Source organism: Procambarus clarkii, chromosome 24 (genome assembly GCF_040958095.1).
Source record: "Procambarus clarkii isolate CNS0578487 chromosome 24, FALCON_Pclarkii_2.0, whole genome shotgun sequence".
Classification (NCBI taxonomy): Eukaryota; Metazoa; Arthropoda; class Malacostraca; order Decapoda; family Cambaridae; genus Procambarus; species Procambarus clarkii.
In genome coordinates, this window is record NC_091173.1 from 17,664,315 (window position 1) to 17,682,002 (window position 17,688).

At 43.1% G+C, this 17,688-nt stretch overlaps 1 protein-coding gene across 1 annotated transcript in view; it reads left to right on the top strand.

Moving 5' to 3' along the window:
* The window catches only part of LOC138367955 (putative neural-cadherin 2), a 203,178-nt gene that overhangs the window by 111,237 nt on the left and 74,253 nt on the right, over positions 1-17,688 (top strand). The window contains exon 4 of the mRNA XM_069330238.1: positions 14,068-14,183. Coding sequence (XP_069186339.1) covers positions 14,068-14,183 — 116 coding nt within the window. The remainder of the gene's footprint in view (positions 1-14,067; positions 14,184-17,688) is intronic.

Here is a 17,688-nt window from a genome sequence, read left to right on the forward strand (position 1 = left end):
ATCGTCGTGAGCTTGGGACGCCCACAACATCATCGTGTGCTTGGTACGCCCACAACATCATTAGAGTAATGAAAGGAGTTTATGAATGAATGATAAGAGGCAAAAACTAGAGTTTTTTGGGAGGTTTGAGGTAAAGCAGAAGGTAGAAACGAGGGAGGATTTGTGCGTAGGTTATGAGGTTGGGGGGGGAAGAGGGGGAGGGGGTGGTGGAGGGGGAGAGGGGGGGGGTGATGGAGGGAGAGAGTGAGGGGGGGGGTGGAGGGAGAGAGTGAGACGGGGAAGGGGGGGGATGGGGTGGAACATAGCCAATTAGATATTCAAATACTTGGCTGCCGTCTTGAAGAACCATCTACTTATTCCACCTTCAGCATAAAAAAAAAATCTCAGAGTACCTTAAGTACCGTTTAGGATCAGGTAAGGAATCATCTCCCAGCGTACTCCGTGTACCTCCCACCTTACATCACCCGTTGCCCACGTCACCTGTGAAACAGTGAACAGTCACCTGAACAGTGAAATGGAAGTTAATTCCACCGACAAAAGATACCGACACCAAATAAGTCGGTTGACACCTGCTGGCTACATCTTTACTGGTGTCTCTTGAACAGTGTACCCAAAATTCCACTAGGTGTCGAAACTGACTTGTTACCAATACTTTGTTAATTCATATTCTTGACAATGGTGAAGTTGACAGAACTGGGCGTGGGGTGATGGCTTCCCTGTAGCGCTGACGGTTCACTACCGCATGCTCCCGGGTGGAATTATTTGGCCACGTTTCCTTACACCTGATACGACTGTTCACCTTACAGTGTAAGGTGTGAACAGTCGTTCACCTTAAGCAAGTACCTAAGGCAGCTGTAAATCAGCTGTTCAGGCGTGTACCGAGGCAGCTGCCTAACTAATTTATTAACATGAAACTAATGACAAATCTAAAGCACCTTCTGATTTCACTCTGAAAATCTGTTCTCTGAACTTGAAAGATTACATCACGTCACTGGCTCTCATTAGCGACGTTTCTGCTTGACCGTCTTGGCCGCAGACACCTGATTGACAGCAAGACCATAACCAGCCACACTGCGGTGATCCGCCGCACTTGGCACCCGACAACACTTCTCCATTGGGGAGCTTTAAGCGTGTTTTGACCAATGGCGTGTGTCGTGACTAATGCTCTGGTAACAGAGTGTAGACTGGTGTTAATACTTGTTATTTGATCATCAATATGTGTGTGTGTGTGTGTGTGTGTGTGTGTGTGTGTGTGTGTGTGTGTGTGTGTGTGTGTGTGTGTGTGTGTGTGTGTGTGTGTGTGTGTGTGTGTGTGTGTGTGTGTGTGTGTGTGTGTGTGTGTGTGTGTGTGTGTGTGTGTGTGTGTGTGTGTGTGTGTGTGTGTGTGTGTGTGTGTGTGTGTGTGTGTGTGTGTGTGTGTGTGTGTGTGTGTGTGTGTGTGTGTGTGTGTGTGTGTGTGTGTGTGTGTGTGTGTGTGTGTGTGTGTGTGTTCAATCTGGTAATCTGTGCGTTTTATGAAATTCCTTTTTATTTCACCATAACTTAAATTGAAGGCCAACAAAAACAAGGCTCACGTATAAAATGCATTTACTGATGTTTAATTCAAGAGGGAGTTGATGGGTGGAAAGCCCAACTCTGGCAATATTTCATAAAATTCTGTACCTTGGGCAAGCTTCCATTAATTTTACAACCAAATTTTATTTACGTATGTGGCGTGGGTGATCAAATTTACACAAGGGTGAAGTGGTGGATGGCGGCGATATACAACGAACCATCCACACGGATTTAGATGTAGATACTGTTGGGGGGGGGGGGGGAGAGATAACTTCTTAAAGTTTCCTGTGAAAGGAAACATTGCCTCGGAGCTTGGTCCGACACCTTCCCAGACTCTGGTCGGGTCGAGTGGCAGCCTGGTCGACGACCGGACCGCGGGGACGCTAAGCCCCGGAAACACCTCAAGGTAACCCCAAGGTAAGGCAACTCTGGGAGGTATTGTCTAGCTCCTGTTTTTGTCCTGAGCAAAAGTAACCTGGCGGCGTGGTCTCACGCCTGCCCATGCTCCGGAAAGCAACGCGTAGGTCGTATGACTTGTGTTGAATATGAGAGGAATAACTAAGGAATAGAATAAGGGTGAAGTGTTTAACGTTTTCGAGAAAAGAAAGCTCGATGAGTTAGATTTATGCGAGACAAAGATAAAATGATTTTAAAGTGTGAAGTGGAATGTGGATAATGTTATTAGCCCAGGAGTTGAAAGAGAATGAGAAGAGCAATGTGGAGAAATTATGCATTTTAATGAATAAAGATTGGTTATAAATTAAAAATAAATTATTGTTCAAAATGTATAAAATTCAAGCCTGAAACACTAAAGATGGGGAGTGTTAATACACACGCACCGTGTGACGAGAAATATAAGAAAAACAAGATTACTTATGATAGCTTAGAGAATGAGATTGGTTTGATAACCAAGTATCATCAAATAATTATAATGGGGGATTTGAATCTTAAAGTGGAAATACACCCTGAGAATGATATTTCGTGTGGATATGGTATCAATGACTGTAGACTGAAAGATGTATGTGATGAGCGTACACATAGTACAGGGAAGGATGGAACTGATAAATAGTTTAATTGACGGTACGTTTTGTGAAGCGTAAATATATCTTGGCTGAATGTGGGTGTGGCACAAGGGCAGTGGAGAGGACTATAGGGAGGTTTGGTTCATCACAAAGTTGTGTTTCAAAAGATAAGATCGTAGTGAAATTACAGTATATATACATCCTACACAATCCATATATATATATATATATATATATATATATATATATATATATATATATATATATATATATATATATATATATATATATATATATATATATATATATATATATATATATATATATATATAAACACCAGATGCAGAGGGGCTTTTATTCAAAATGATGTGTCAGCTGTAAGGCCTTATTAAGCCTAACGAGATGCATAGAGCTAGCTGCTTATCAAAGGAAAAAGTGAGGGGAGGTGATGGTGGGGGGGGGGGGGGGGAGACCAGGAAGGTGAGGTGATGGTGGGGGGTAAGACAGGAGTGTGAGTGGGGAAAGGTCATGAAGGTGAGGTGAGGATGAGGCCAGGAAACTGAAGGTATTTTGGCGGGCTTGATATTATTGTGAATAACACCTGGGTAGTGGCTGTTGGTCACCTTTAGTGTGGCTTCTTCTCCTTCTTATACATATGCAAACAAGGTTAAATAGTCCCCAAGCATATATGCGACTGAAAACTCCACACCCGGAGGATGGGTTGCTATATATATACCAACCCATCCTCCGAATTGACAGTACGTTTTAATACTAAGTGTAATAAGTACATTTTCTGACTCATACATAGTACATAATTGCACTTATGGGGCTGTTACATTTACCTCCCCATTTAATTCTCCTCGTTTTCTGTTAAGACACTCAGAATTTTAGGATGAAGTTTTAAAGTTCCGTTTACTATACCCAAGTTTTAAATATCAAGAATTTATTTTTTTCTTTTATTAAACAATAGAGATTTTATACAAAATTTGAAAATATCCTGAGTTACTTTATACAACTTATTGAAATATTTTAGTTTTGTTTTATATGTTTAATAAAACTGTAATATCAATATACCTATAGGTTAAGTAGTAATTGTAATTAAGAAGCAATAAAATGCTTATCTTCAAAAACTAAGACGGTTAGGTGAGGTCGTGGTTTTCTATTCAGCTTTTCAGATAAACTCAAATATTCACAATATATATGACAGTACGATTTAATACTAAGTGTAAATAAGTACAATTCCTGACTGTCATACATAGTACATAATTGCACTTATCGGGCTGTTACATTTACCTCCCCATTTTTGGAGGACGGGCTGATATATATATACCTCCTACCCAGTGCCGAAGTAAGCACCGCATTCCTGAAAATACATTTCAACAGGTGTACGCATACTTGCCGAAACTTTCCAGATTGTCAGATTGAATCTTCACGTTAAGTTTGGAAACTTTGGTGGTACGACCTCCAGAAACTTGACATGTTGTTACATGTGGCGTGACAGGTATCAGATGACCGGCGTGTAAGAATATAGTTGTACGGCTAGACGCGACCATACGTAACTATTCTATTAGTTGTAGTTAGAATAGTAGAATAATTAGAATAGTAGTTAGGTGACGTCATGTCTAGAATCTTTTGTGGTGTTTTGGTTTGTTTTTGAAGTTAAAGCTTAGCAACCTGTAGAAAGGTGGTAATGAGTTAGGTGAGTAATATCAGGTTGTCTGTGTATATTCTGTAATACAGTTATTCTTACAGAAGTAAGTGGGGGATTCTTCCTTATCAGACGCTCTACCAGTACCTCACAATACAAACCAACTCCTTCAAAGTCTCAACTATCGAAGTAAACAACCCCAGCCGCTAACAACCCCAGCCGCTAACCCCCCCCCCCCCTCATGCTGTGCTCGTGCAAGGTGTGGGCGACCCCAAGGACGCACTTCGGGCCTTGGCGTCGTGTGTGTGTGTGTAATGTTAAATGGTGTTAATCATAAATAATTAATAGTAGTATTTATTACAGTCTTGTGTTTGGTTACGCCTAGAGTATGCTTGGGTAGGTACTCTGGTTCTGTTGGCCCAATTATTTGCATTTTCACTACGTGGACGAAGAGGTGTGATTCGGGCATAGAAAGTGATCGAATATGCGAGAAAAGTTCGGATCTAAAGAGAGGTGGAGTCCGCACCTCTGGTCATATAATCCCTGACCTCGTGGATCATGTCGCTAGATGCCTGTGTAAGCCAGCCTTGTGTGGCGAGCGTGTCACCACACAACTTACACATTCTTCTGAAGCTTCACCTTTATTCTTACAGTCCAGTACTTCTCACATTTTATCGTGTGTGCTTTTTTTAAGCTTTTTTCTCCCCCCATGAAAGTGTAACACAACATGATCCTGTTGTTGGCGATACATGACCTCCCTGGAAACACAAACCGAAACTGTCTATTTTCCGCTTGTTACAACTTGTAATAAAGTTGTTACATCTTGGCTTAACGTGTTTATGACGTATTAGAACGTTGTTACAACTTGCTATATTGGTTGTTATAACTGGTTAGGAGGTGTTAAGACTTGTTCGAACGTTGTACCAACGTCGTAGTTTCGGTGTGTGTGTTTGGCGGGCTGGCTGGCAGAGGCTACAGCATTCACTTCAATATATCGGGTCTTTGGCCTCTCGTCTTATTGACAATAATCGAGGTGTCTGATTCACATCATTTAATTCCTGCTTGTCGCCTCAATTATTATAGAATTAAAGCAAATGATCGTCATGAAAAAACTTCACAAAGACTCACAAAACTTTATGAAGAATTCCTGAATTTTTTGTTCTGTTTGTCAGCATCGTGACGTCATCGTGTTCCAGTGCGGCCCGTTCTCTCTCTTCGCTATTCCGTAAATAATGAAGTTGTTTGGTCCAACCAGAAACGTTCGTAGTCTAGCATCCCAGCTGACCTATCAAGGCCCGTGATTATAGAACGTCAATATTATGGTGTTTGGGAGATTTCGTAACAAATGCGACGTATTATGTGAGAGAACGGGTTGCCGTCCATGTGGTGGGACTGGTCGAAGGGACGGGTCGACGGGGGACGGGTCGAGGGAAACGGGTCGAGAGGACCGGGTCGAGAGGACGGGTCGAGGGGACGGGTCGAGAGGACCGGGTTGAGGGGACGGGTCGAGAGGACAATCAATCCTTCTATGTAGAGTCGACAACCATCGTCACCTTCCATTAAGGTCAGTCTCATCCTTTGCTCTCTTAAGAGATATCCGTATCGTGTAGTTTTACCTTCAAACTTTATTTTCTTGATAATTGCTTACCAGTTTCAAAGGATAACTACATCCACATAACATTTACCACTGGGCCTCATGCGTAGGGCAAGCTTGCGCCAGTTACCCCAAGCTGACTGCAACAAATTGATTCACGTCGAGATCAAACGGGGACTTAAAGCAGGGATGAGCTTGCCTTAGATAAGACGCCCAACTCCATTATACCCTTTTAGGCGCTTTCTCCGATATGGCAGACAACAGCGCGTATCTTTACGGCACCATTCTTGATCTTTCGGATGATATCCTCCTGTTGAGCGGAGGTCTAAACGTTACCTTTCGTCTCGGTATTTACGATGCAAAACAATACTGTTGTTACACTAAGACTTTCCATTCTATCCAAAGATTGTGATTGTAGTTATATGTGAAATCTGCAGGAAGGTCAAATTACCGGACGCTTCAGCTGGAATGTACCACAGTCGTGTGAGAGGGCATAATGTGTGACAAGGAGGGCAGGTTCCCAGGGTATATCACCCAGGGTACAGTACCCATGGGACAGTACCCAGGGGACAGTACCCAGGGGACAGTACCCAGGGGACAGTACCCATGGGACAGTACCCAGGGGACAGTACCCAGAGGACAGTACCCAGGGGACAGTACCCAGGGGACAGTACCCATGGGACAGTACCCATGGGACAGTACCCAGGGGACAGTACCCAGGTCATAGTACCCAGGGGACAGTACCCAGGTCATAGTACCCAGGGGACAGTACCCAGGGGACAGTACCCAGGGGACAGTACCCAGGGGACAGTACGCAGGGGACAGTACCCATGGGACAGTACCCAGGGGACAGTACCCAGAGGACAGTACCCAGGTCATAGTACCCAGGGGACAGTACCCAGGGGACAGTACCCAGAGGACAGTACCCAGGTCATAGTACCCATGGGACAGTACCCAGGGGACAGTACCCATGGGACAGTACCCAGGGGACAGTACCCAGGTCATAGTACCCATGGGACAGTACCCAGGGGACAGTACCCATGGGACAGTACTCAGGGGACAGTACCCAGAGGACAGTACCCAGGTCATAGTACCCATGGGACAGTACCCAGGGGACAGTACCCAGGGGACAGTATCCAGGGGACAGTACCCAGGTCATAGTACCCATGCGACAGTACCCAGGGGACAGTACCCAGGGGACAGTACCCAGGGGACAGTACCCAGGTCATAGTACCCAGGGGACAGTACCCAGGGGACAGTACCCAGGGGACAGTACCCATGGGACAGTACCCAGGTCATAGTACCCATGGGACAGTACCCAGGGGACAGTACCCATGGGACAGTACCCAGGGGACAGTACCCAGGTCATAGTACCCATGGGACAGTACCCAGGGGACAGTACCCATGGGACAGTACCCAGGGGACAGTACCCATGGGACAGTACCCAGGGGACAGTACCCAGAGGACAGTACCCAGGTCATAGTACCCATGGGACAGTACCCAGGGGACAGTACCCAGGGGACAGTACCCAGGTCATAGTACCCATGGGACAGTACCCAGGGGACAGTACCCAGGGGACAGTACCCAGGGGACAGTACCCAGGTCATAGTACCCAGGGGACAGTACCCAGGGGACAGTACCCATGGGACAGTACCCAGGGGACAGTACCCATGGGACAGTACCCAGGGGACAGTACCCAGGGGACAGTACCCAGGTCATAGTACCCATGGGACAGTACCCAGGGGACAGTACCCAGGGGACAGTACCCAGGGGACAGTACCCATGGGACAGTACCCAGGGGACAGTACCCAGGGGACAGTACCCAGAGGACAGTACCCAGGGGACAGTACCCAGGGGACAGTAACCAGCAGAAGTAGTAAGCGCTGGGTGTCGCGCGCCACAATCATTCAGTTAACACTCTTCACTAACGTGTTTACATCACACTCTCCCAGCAATAAAGAAAAGGGAAAGAGTAGACGCTTTTGTTAATATGTTTTTCTTCTCTGTCTTGGTCTGTCTCTTAGTGTCTGTACTCACCTAGTGAGTCCATATTGTATGTATATCTGTTTGTTATATATATATATATATATATATATATATATATATATATATATATATGTCGTACCTAGTAGCCAGAACTCACTTTGTAGCCTACTATTCAAGGCCCGATTTGCCTTATAAGCCAAGTTTTCCTGAATTAATATATTTTTTCTAATTTTTTTCTTATGAAATGATAAAGCTACCCATTTCATTATGTATGAGGTCAATTTTTTTTTATTGGAGTTAAAATTAACGTAGATATATGACCAAACCTAACCAACCCTACCTAACCTAACCTAACCTATCTTTATAGGTTAGGTTTGGTTAAGTAGCCGAAAAAGTTAGGTTAGGTTAGGTTAGGTAGGTTAGGTAGTCGAAAAACAAATAATTCATGAAAACTTGGCTTATTAGGCAAATCGGGCCTTGCATAGTAGGCTGAGAAGTGCGTTCTGGCTACTAGGTACGACATATATATATATATATATATATATATATATATATATATATATATATATATATATATATATATATATATGTCGTACCTAGTAGCCAGAACGCACTTCTCAGCCTACTATGCAAGGCCCGATTTGCCTAATAAGCGAAGTTTTCATGAATTAATTGTTTTTCGACTACCTAACTTACTTAACGTAACCCAACCTAACTTTTTCGGCTATCTAACCTAACCTAACCTATTAAGATAGGTTAGGTTAGGTTAGGTAGGGTTGGTTAGGTTCGGTCATATATCTCCGTTAATTTTAACTCCAATCAAAAGAAATTGACCTCATACATAATGAAATGAGTAGCTTTATCATTTAATAAGAAAAAAATTTGAGAAAATATATTAATTCAGGAAAACTTGGCTTATGAGGTAAACCGGGCCTTGCATAGTAGGCTGAGAAGTGCGTTCTGGCTACTAGGTACGACATATATATATATATATATATATATATATATATATATATATATATATATATATATATATATATATATATATATATATATATATATATATATATATATATATATGTCGTACCTAATAGCCAGAACGCACTTCTCAGCCTACTATTCAAGGCCCGATTTGCCTAATAAGCCAAGTTTTCATGAATTAATGTTTTTTCGTCTACCTAACCTACCTAACCTAACCTAACCTAGCTTTTTTTGGCTACCTAACCTAACCTTACCTATAAATATAGGTTAGGTTAGGTTAGGTAGGGTTGGTTAGGTTCGGTCATATATCTACGTTAATTTTAACTCCAATAACATAAAATTGACCTCATACATAGAGAAAAGGGTTGCTTTATCATTTCATAAGAAAAAAAATATAGTAAATATATTAATTCAGGAAAACTTGGCTTATTAGGCAAATCGGGCCTTGAATAGTAGGCTGAGAAGTGAGTTCTGGCTACTAGGTACGACATATATATATATATATATATATATATATATATATATATATATATATATATATGTCGTACCTAGTAGCCAGAACTCACTTCTCAGCCTACTATTCAAGGCCCGATTTGCCTAATAAGCCAAGTTTTCCTGAATTAATATATTTACTATAATTTTTTTCTTATGAAATGATAAAGCAACCCTTTTCTCTATGTATGAGGTCAATTTTTTTTTAGTGGAGTTAAAATTAACGTAGATATATGGCCGAACCTAACCAACCCTACCTAACCTAACCTAACCTATATTTATAGGTAAGGTTAGGTTAGGTGGCCAAAAAAAGCTAGGTTAGGTTAGGTTAGGTAGGTTAGGTAGATGAAAAAACATTAATTCATGAAAACTTGGCTTATTAGGCAAATCGGGCCTTGAATAGTAGGCTGAGAAGTGCGTTCTGGCTATTAGGTACGACATATATATATATATATATATATATAAACATTATTCCAGCTGAGGTACATTCCAGCTCTCTCTCTCTCTCTCTCTCTCTCTCTCTCTCTCTCTCTCTCTCTCTCTCTCTCTCTCTCTCTCTCTCTCTCTCTCTCTCTCTCTCTCTCTCTCTCTCCCTCTCTCTCCCTCTCCCTCTCTCCCTCTCCCTCTCCCTCTCTCTCTCTCTCTCTCTCTCTCTCTCTCTCTCTCTCTCTCTCTCTCTCTCTCTCTCTCTCTCTCTCTCTCTCTCTCTCTCTCTCTCTCTCTCTCTCTCTCTCTCTCTCCCTCCCTCCCTCCCTCCCTCCCTCCCTCCCCTCCCTCCCCTCCCCCCCTCTCCCCATCTTTCCCCCCCTCACGTTTCCCGCCCCGCGGACGAGGCGGCACAAGGCCCTTACAACACCACACTCAGAGATGTAACTCGCGAAATTATTGACGGAAAACTTCAAAATCTTTTTAGGACCGTGAGAAAGGAAGTTGGTTTCTGTCAGCCGACTGCTAGACGTAATATAGCCAGTAAAGGAGGCGGGGACGGTAGGTAGGTGGACAGGAACAGGAGGTGGACGGGGGCACTAGCAGCGGCAGTGAAGGGATTATGGAGGAATTCCATGGTTAAACTGGCATAAAGAGGGATTAAGGGAAGACACATTGGTCGAATTTGCAGTGTGGAGCTGTAAGTGTAATGGTTGCTTTGTGGGAGAAGGAAATATTCTTTGTCACCTGGAATGTGCCCTCCTTGTCCGCGGCGAACGGCTGCTGGTTGTGTCCGGGGGGGGGGGGGAGGAACTAATTTGTGTTATAGCTGCCAGTTTACATTGTTGAGAATTTGTAGGGAAACTGGCAGTGTATAATGTTATGACGGGGCAATACACTGTTATCACGTGACAATCTTATGAAGCTCAATACATTTATCACATGATAATGTTACAAAGTTCAATACACTGTTATCACGTTTAAGAAGGACAATACACTGCTATCAAGTGGCAATCTTATGAAGGCTAATACACTGTTATCAAGTGGCAATCTTATGAAGGTCAATACACTGTTATCACGTGACAATGTTATGAAGGTTAATACACTGTTATCACGTAAAAAAGCTATGTTGAATATAATGTATAATATATATTTGACATATAATTCTATTCTTCGACATCAAATTCTAAAAAGTCTATGTTGAGCTGGGTTTTGAAGTTCATTGTTCTCCATAAAGCTGGAGATGTGATTCCGAATCACTCTTTCAAAAACTTTAATTAAGTGTGATTGGTAGTGCATCCGTGGGGTTGTTTTTAGCCACTGCTTGTGCAGCGGAGTTGATTTAAGAGCTTTTGGTATCTTCCCTGTATATCCGGACCTCTTTTGTTCTCCATATTATGCTTACATTTGTGTGTGAGCGCGCCCAAACAACAGGCTACTACGGGCTCACTATAGCCCGTGCTGCTTGGAACTTTTTGTTCCATGTAGCGAATCTTAAACAACAACAACCAAACCACTCTGGCATCAAACTTGGTATTATTCGGTTGTGACCCGCCCATACTGACCATTGTAATTAGTTGTGCTTGCGTGGGATGAGCTTGAGCTTCAGCTGTTTGGTTCCGCCTCTCAATTGTTAGTCAGCTGGTGTACGGGTTCCCTGAGCCTATTGGGCTCTATCATATAAACATTTGAATCTGTGTATGGAGTCAGTCTCCACCACAGCACTTACTAGTCCATTCCATTTGTTAACTACTCTGACACTCAGGAAATTGTTGATGTTTCTGTGGAAGATTTGGGCACACACACACACACACACACACACACACACACACACACACACACACACACACACACACACACACACACACACACGGGGCGAAAGAGCCAGAGCTCAACCCCCTACAAACACAACTAGATGAATACACTTTTTGGGAACATTCAGATTAGCTTGGTGTGGCTGTGAGTAACAAGGCGATTGGGTTCTGTAACTACTTTAGTGGTCAATAACCGCATCTCCGTCCATTAATTCCCATCTCCGTACGCCGTTATCTCACCCACGGTGTTCATTACGTGTGCCCGGAGTGCTGAAGATAACCCAACGATCATCTTAGCGCCCAACGAATTGTTCCCAGGAAACAATTTTTCAAATTTTTTCGAAGCAAATAATTCCTGCCAAATTTTGCTAGTTAGGTTACGTTTAAGATGGTTAACGAATTTCTAACGAGTAGACAGACCTTGTAGATAGTAGACAGTAGACAGTAGACATATATATATATATACCCCCTGGCGGCCGAGGCCACAGGAGCGCCCCCCTGCCGCTCCCTATCGCCGGAGCAGTTTGTTTGGCCAAGTATTGTGAGCTTCCGGTAGGCGAGAACCCAACGAGGACCTCGTATACCGAGCCCCGAACACCACCTCCTCGTCCCTCCTCGCTGACAAGAACCTGCGGTCCATCTTTAGTTCTGTCACCTGTCTTAAAATATTGGTGGTGATGTGGCCTTCAAAATATGATCCGTTATGCGCGTGTGTGTATGTCTATGTTCAGACTGATCGATAACACTTATCATATTAATGCCGAAGTTGTAACCACCTAGTTCACTGCGGTTATACTTGGGCAGTAGGTCTTCCCTGAAGCGTAATTGGTTTAAAATTCTCTCTCTCCCCACCCCTCTTTTTCTTCACTACTACCATGCCTGCTCCTCTCTCTCTCTCTCTCTCTCTCTCTCTCTCTCTCTCTCTCTCTCTCTCTCTCTCTCTCTCTCTCTCTCTCTCTCTCTCTCTCTCTCTCTCTCTCTCTCTCTCTCTCTCTATCTCTCCCTCTCTCTCTCTCTCTCTATCTCTCCCTCTCTTTCTCTCTCTCTCTCTCTCTCTCTCTCTCTCTCTCTCTCTCTCTCTCTCTCTCTCTCTCTCTCTCTCTCTCTCTCTCTCTCTCTCTCTCTCTCTCTCTCTCTCTCTCTCTCTCTCTGTCTCTCTCTGTCTCTCTCTCTCTCTCTCTCTCTCTCTCTCTCTCTCTCTCTCTCTCTCTCTCTCTCTCTCTCTCTCTCTCTCTCTCTCTCTCTCTCTCTCTCTCTCTCTCTCTCTCTCTCTCTCTCTCTCTCTCACTCTCTCTCTCTCTCTCTCTCTCTCTCTCTCTCTCTCTCTCTCTCTCTCTCTCTCACTCTCACTTTCCCTCCCCCTCACCCCTAAGCAATTTAATTCGCGCCTCTGCATGATAATACTTTTACCTACGCTCAGTTTATCCTTGAAATTGCCTCGGCCACAATACCTGTTTGCTGTGATGCTGAGTTATTCATTATGGCTGGACTCTTTACTGCATGGCTGGATTCTTTATAGCATGGCTGGACTCTTTACTGCATGGCTGGATTCTTTACAGCATGGTTGGACTCTTTACAGCATGACTGGACTCTTTATAGCATGGCTGGACTCTTTATACCATGGCTCGACTCTTTATAGCATGGCTGGACTTTTTATACCATGGCTGGACTTTTTATACCATGACTGGACTCTTTATACCATGGCTGGACTTTTTACAGCATGACTGGACTCTTTATAGCAAAGCTGGACTCCTTACAGCACGTCTCTACTCTTTACAGCATGGCTGGAGTCTTTATAGTAATGCTGGACTCTTTAAAACAAGGCTGGACTCTTTACAACAAGTATGGACTCTTCACTGCAAGGCTGAACTCTTTATAGCAAAGCTGGACTCTTTACAGCAAGGCTGGACTCTTTACAGCATGGCTGAACTCTTTATACCATGGCTGGACTCTTTATAGCAAAGCTGGACTCTTTACAGCATGGCTGAACTGTTTACAGCATGACTGCCTAATCTCCAAATTATTTCAATCTTATTTTGTATGTTTTACATTGCAATAAATGTTCTGATGTCAAAAAAATATTTAAAAAATAATATTGATATTGTTTAAAATATTTAAGCCAAATATTAAAACATTTTTAGTCGATGAGAACTTCATTTACATAGGCTGAGCACTGGGGCAGATGTGTGCCTAATGACAGGTGTGTACATGACAGATGTGGGAGTGTGGTAGGCTGGTATTATCAGTAATATGGTGACCACTAAGACAGGTGTGGGAATGTGGTAGGCTGGCATTATCACTAATATGGTGACCACTAAGACAGGTGTGTACATGACAGGTGTGGGAGTGAGGTAGGGCTGGCATTATCACTAATATGGTGACCACTAATACAGGTGTGTACATGACAGGTGTGAGAGTGTGTGGTAGTGCTGGCATTATCACTAATATGGTGACCACTAAGACAGATGTGTACTTGACAGGTGTGGGAGTGTGGTAGGGCTGGCATTATCACTAATATGGTGACCACTAAGACAGGTGTGTACATGACAGGCGTGGGAGTGCGGTACAGCATCACTGGCGGCAACAGAGACGGACTCTTCACCATTGACCAGCGGTCAGGACTCATCACACTGGCCGCTCCCCTCGACTACGAACTCCAGCCCAAGGTCAGTACACCCCTAATAGGTCACGTTCTTTACGTTATGGTATCTAACGCTGCAAATGCCGCGTTGGTTACCATGCCGTGAAAACTCAAAACCCAGAAGTAACGTTTTCAGTGGCATATATGCCTGGAGACCATTCAGACTTGTTCGCATTTGTGTTCCTCACATGTGCCCCAAAGAATGAGGTGATTTGATAAAATACCATGCCCAAAATTACCAACCGAGTGCCGGCGGGGGGATGGAAATAGCCTCGGCTACCATCCTCTTTTGTCCGGTCGTGTTGGTCGAGTGGTTAAGGGATCCTGTACATCAGTTGCATTGCTTCTGGCAGTATGGGTTCGAGTCACTTCTGGGGTGTGAGTTCATATATATATATATATATATATATATATATATATATATATATATATATATATATATATATATATATATATATATATATATATATATATATATATATATATATGTGTGTGTAAGTCCGCGTTATCTAGTCTTTTAATTTCAAACAGTATTCCAATTAGGCAAACTAATTATAACCTCAGCACTTTCCAACATCATTAGGAAAGGAACGCAAATTAGATTTTAAGATTTAAGGCCTTTCGACGCCACGATCATTAAGATATAATCTTCCTTTGTTTCTCTGCTTCAAGAATATTTTAATCCGAAAGAGTTCAGATTAGGAATATATATATATATATATATATATATATATATATATATATATATATATATATATATATATATATATATATATATATATATATATATATATATATATATATATCTACGGAAGAGTAAGAGCTAGCTCTATATTCCCCACCTAATAGCTGTCTTGTTTCTACTGTGTTTAATTGTATCTTTGCCAAATGTGTCTCTTAAGCTGTTAATGGGGGCATCTTCCACGATTTCTTTTTTCACTGCAACCCACTTACAGACACCTGTTCTGGGTAGCACAGGTGTCGTTATTGGAGGGCGGCATCTTAGAGGATCCAGCTCTTATGACTGTATAAAAGCATGAAAGTATATATTATATATATATACTATATACTTAAGTATAAAAATGTTTATACTTTCATTCCTCATGGGTATGAAAGTGTTATTTTCTGATCAATTATATCTCCAGTGTATAGAAAAGTAGTTATTATTTTCCCTCTAAAGTTTGTTTTGGCCTTTGTTTCCTCAACTTAGGAAGACGTCTTGAAAGTACCTGAACTGCAGACTTACTCAGTAATGTATCTCAGCTCTAGATAAGTTGTCGGCAGCCTTCAAGTACCTTCAAGACAGCTTAGGAAGATGTCTTGGAGGTACTTGAGGCGAAGGTCAGAGCAGAGTTTTGAGGGGGGAAATAACAGTCAATGTCTATTGCTTAGTGGCTACGAAGGTAATGTCTTAACCCATGTAGTCTCAACTCTGTTCATGACGGTTAGATCTGAGCCAGAATATTTGTTCATATACAGTTACTGGTTGTTCATATACAGTTACTGGTTGTTCATATACAGTTACTGGTTGTTCATATCCAGTTATAAGACTGGTTACTGTTGAGGACAGTACTGGTTACTGTTAAGGGGAATATTGGTTGCTCTAGTACTATCCTCATTAATGATTTTTTTTGAGCGCAGCATTTGAGGGTAATTACGGACAATGTTTATTTATTTAATTTGCTCGAAATGCTTTTTGGCAGTTAAGAGGGCAATTTTAGGAGACCCACAATTCACCTGGTGGACCTGTTATCATTTTTACGAGTTTCACGTGTGTATCTTTGGTGACGTAATATGCTGTTTTATTGATCATGATAAAATATTACTGATGTGATAAAACAAGGTGTTTTAAATGCTATCAGTGATGTGTGTCATGTGCGTGTTTGAGGACCGGAGCTGTGGAGGTGTGGTACCAGCATCCTTTGCCCATAGACACACTCGGCTCCTGAAACCGAGGCGTTTTATCATGACTTATTCAAATTAAGCAGCGCGCTCAACAAACTGTTAGAGTAATTTTGGCATAAATGTGCACTGGAGACGGTTTAAAGGAGCGCCGCTCTGTTTGAGCGCCCACTCCTGTATCGAGGCAAGTGATAACCAATAGCAGGTCTGCCGATAACATTCGTGGCGCCTTTGTCCAGGTGGAATTTCTCAATTAACTCTCCTGAATGATATTGCCCTCAAATTCTCCCACAAGAAGATGGGTCATGGACCCGGGACCTAGAATTGGAGTGTCTGACGAACTCACCGCCGCTCCGACCCTCTAACGCAATTTACGCTGAGATGCCTATTTTTGGTCATTTTTTTACGTTGGATGAAGTTCAGTAGAGGTATCCTGTCTCGCAGCGCAACCCATCCTCGACTCAAGTCCATTACATCCAGCGGTCGACCCCACAGACACATTTATAAATTTTTACATGCTGTTCATTCAAAACAGGATTTTTCTCAAATGTAAATTAATATTATAATATATTAACATATTGGGCATATATAGGCATAGGTTAGGTTAGGTATTAAGATTCTGTTGGCGATTATTTGTATTTGTAGTACGTGGGTGAAGCATTTATAGCGTTGTGGTTCGAACAAAATTCGTCAGTGGCAGTGTGTGTGTGTGTGTGTGTGTGTGTGTGTGTGTGTGTGTGTGTGTGTGTGTGTGTGTGTGTGTGTGTGTGTGTGTGTATTTAGTATTTGTCTGCAGAATCGAGCTATAAGCTCTTAGTCCTCGCCCTTCTAACCAATCTTCTTTTCCTCTATTATATCTACTTCATATATTTCTCTCTTAACACACGCACACACACGTCCCCAGGAAGCAGCCCGTATCAGCTGTCTAACTCCCAGGTACTTATTTACTGCTTAGGAACAGATGCACCAGGGTAAAAGAAACTTTGCCCATTTGTTTCAGCCTCCCCTGGGAATCGAACCCGGGCCATTGGGACTACGACCCTCGAGCGCTCTCCACTCAGCCGCGAGGCCCCAACCTCGTGTGTGTGTTTTTATTATGTCAGAGTTACTCTGTTCAGAAGCTCTGCTCTGCTGCTTCGTTGGGCTGTTCTACTCTGCTGCTCTGCTTAGCTACTGCTGGAATACGAGTCAAAAAGCTGGATGTTAACTCCCCCTGGGCTAGTACCAGTGTCTTCGAGGATCGTTAATGTCTTTGGAGGAACAAACTTGTTTTGGTATGATAAAATGTAGTTTAAGTGTAGGAGACACACCAGAGAACAGCTGGTTAACGTCCATGTAGGGGTGAGACTGTTGCTAGGTGTCCCCTAGTGCAGGTGTCCCCAAGTGCAGGTGTCTCCTAGTGCAGGTGTCCCCTAGTGCAGGTGTCTCCTAGTGCAGGTGTCCACTAGTGCAGGTGTCCCCCCTCACATGTGTCCCCTAGTGCAGGTGTCCCCTAGTGCAGGTGTCCCCTAGTGCAGGTGTCCCCTAGTGCAGGTGTCCCCTAGTGCAGGTGTCCCCTAGTGCAGGTGTCTCCTAGTGCAGGTGTCCCCCCTCACATGTGTCCCCTAGTGCAGGTGTCCCCTAGTGCA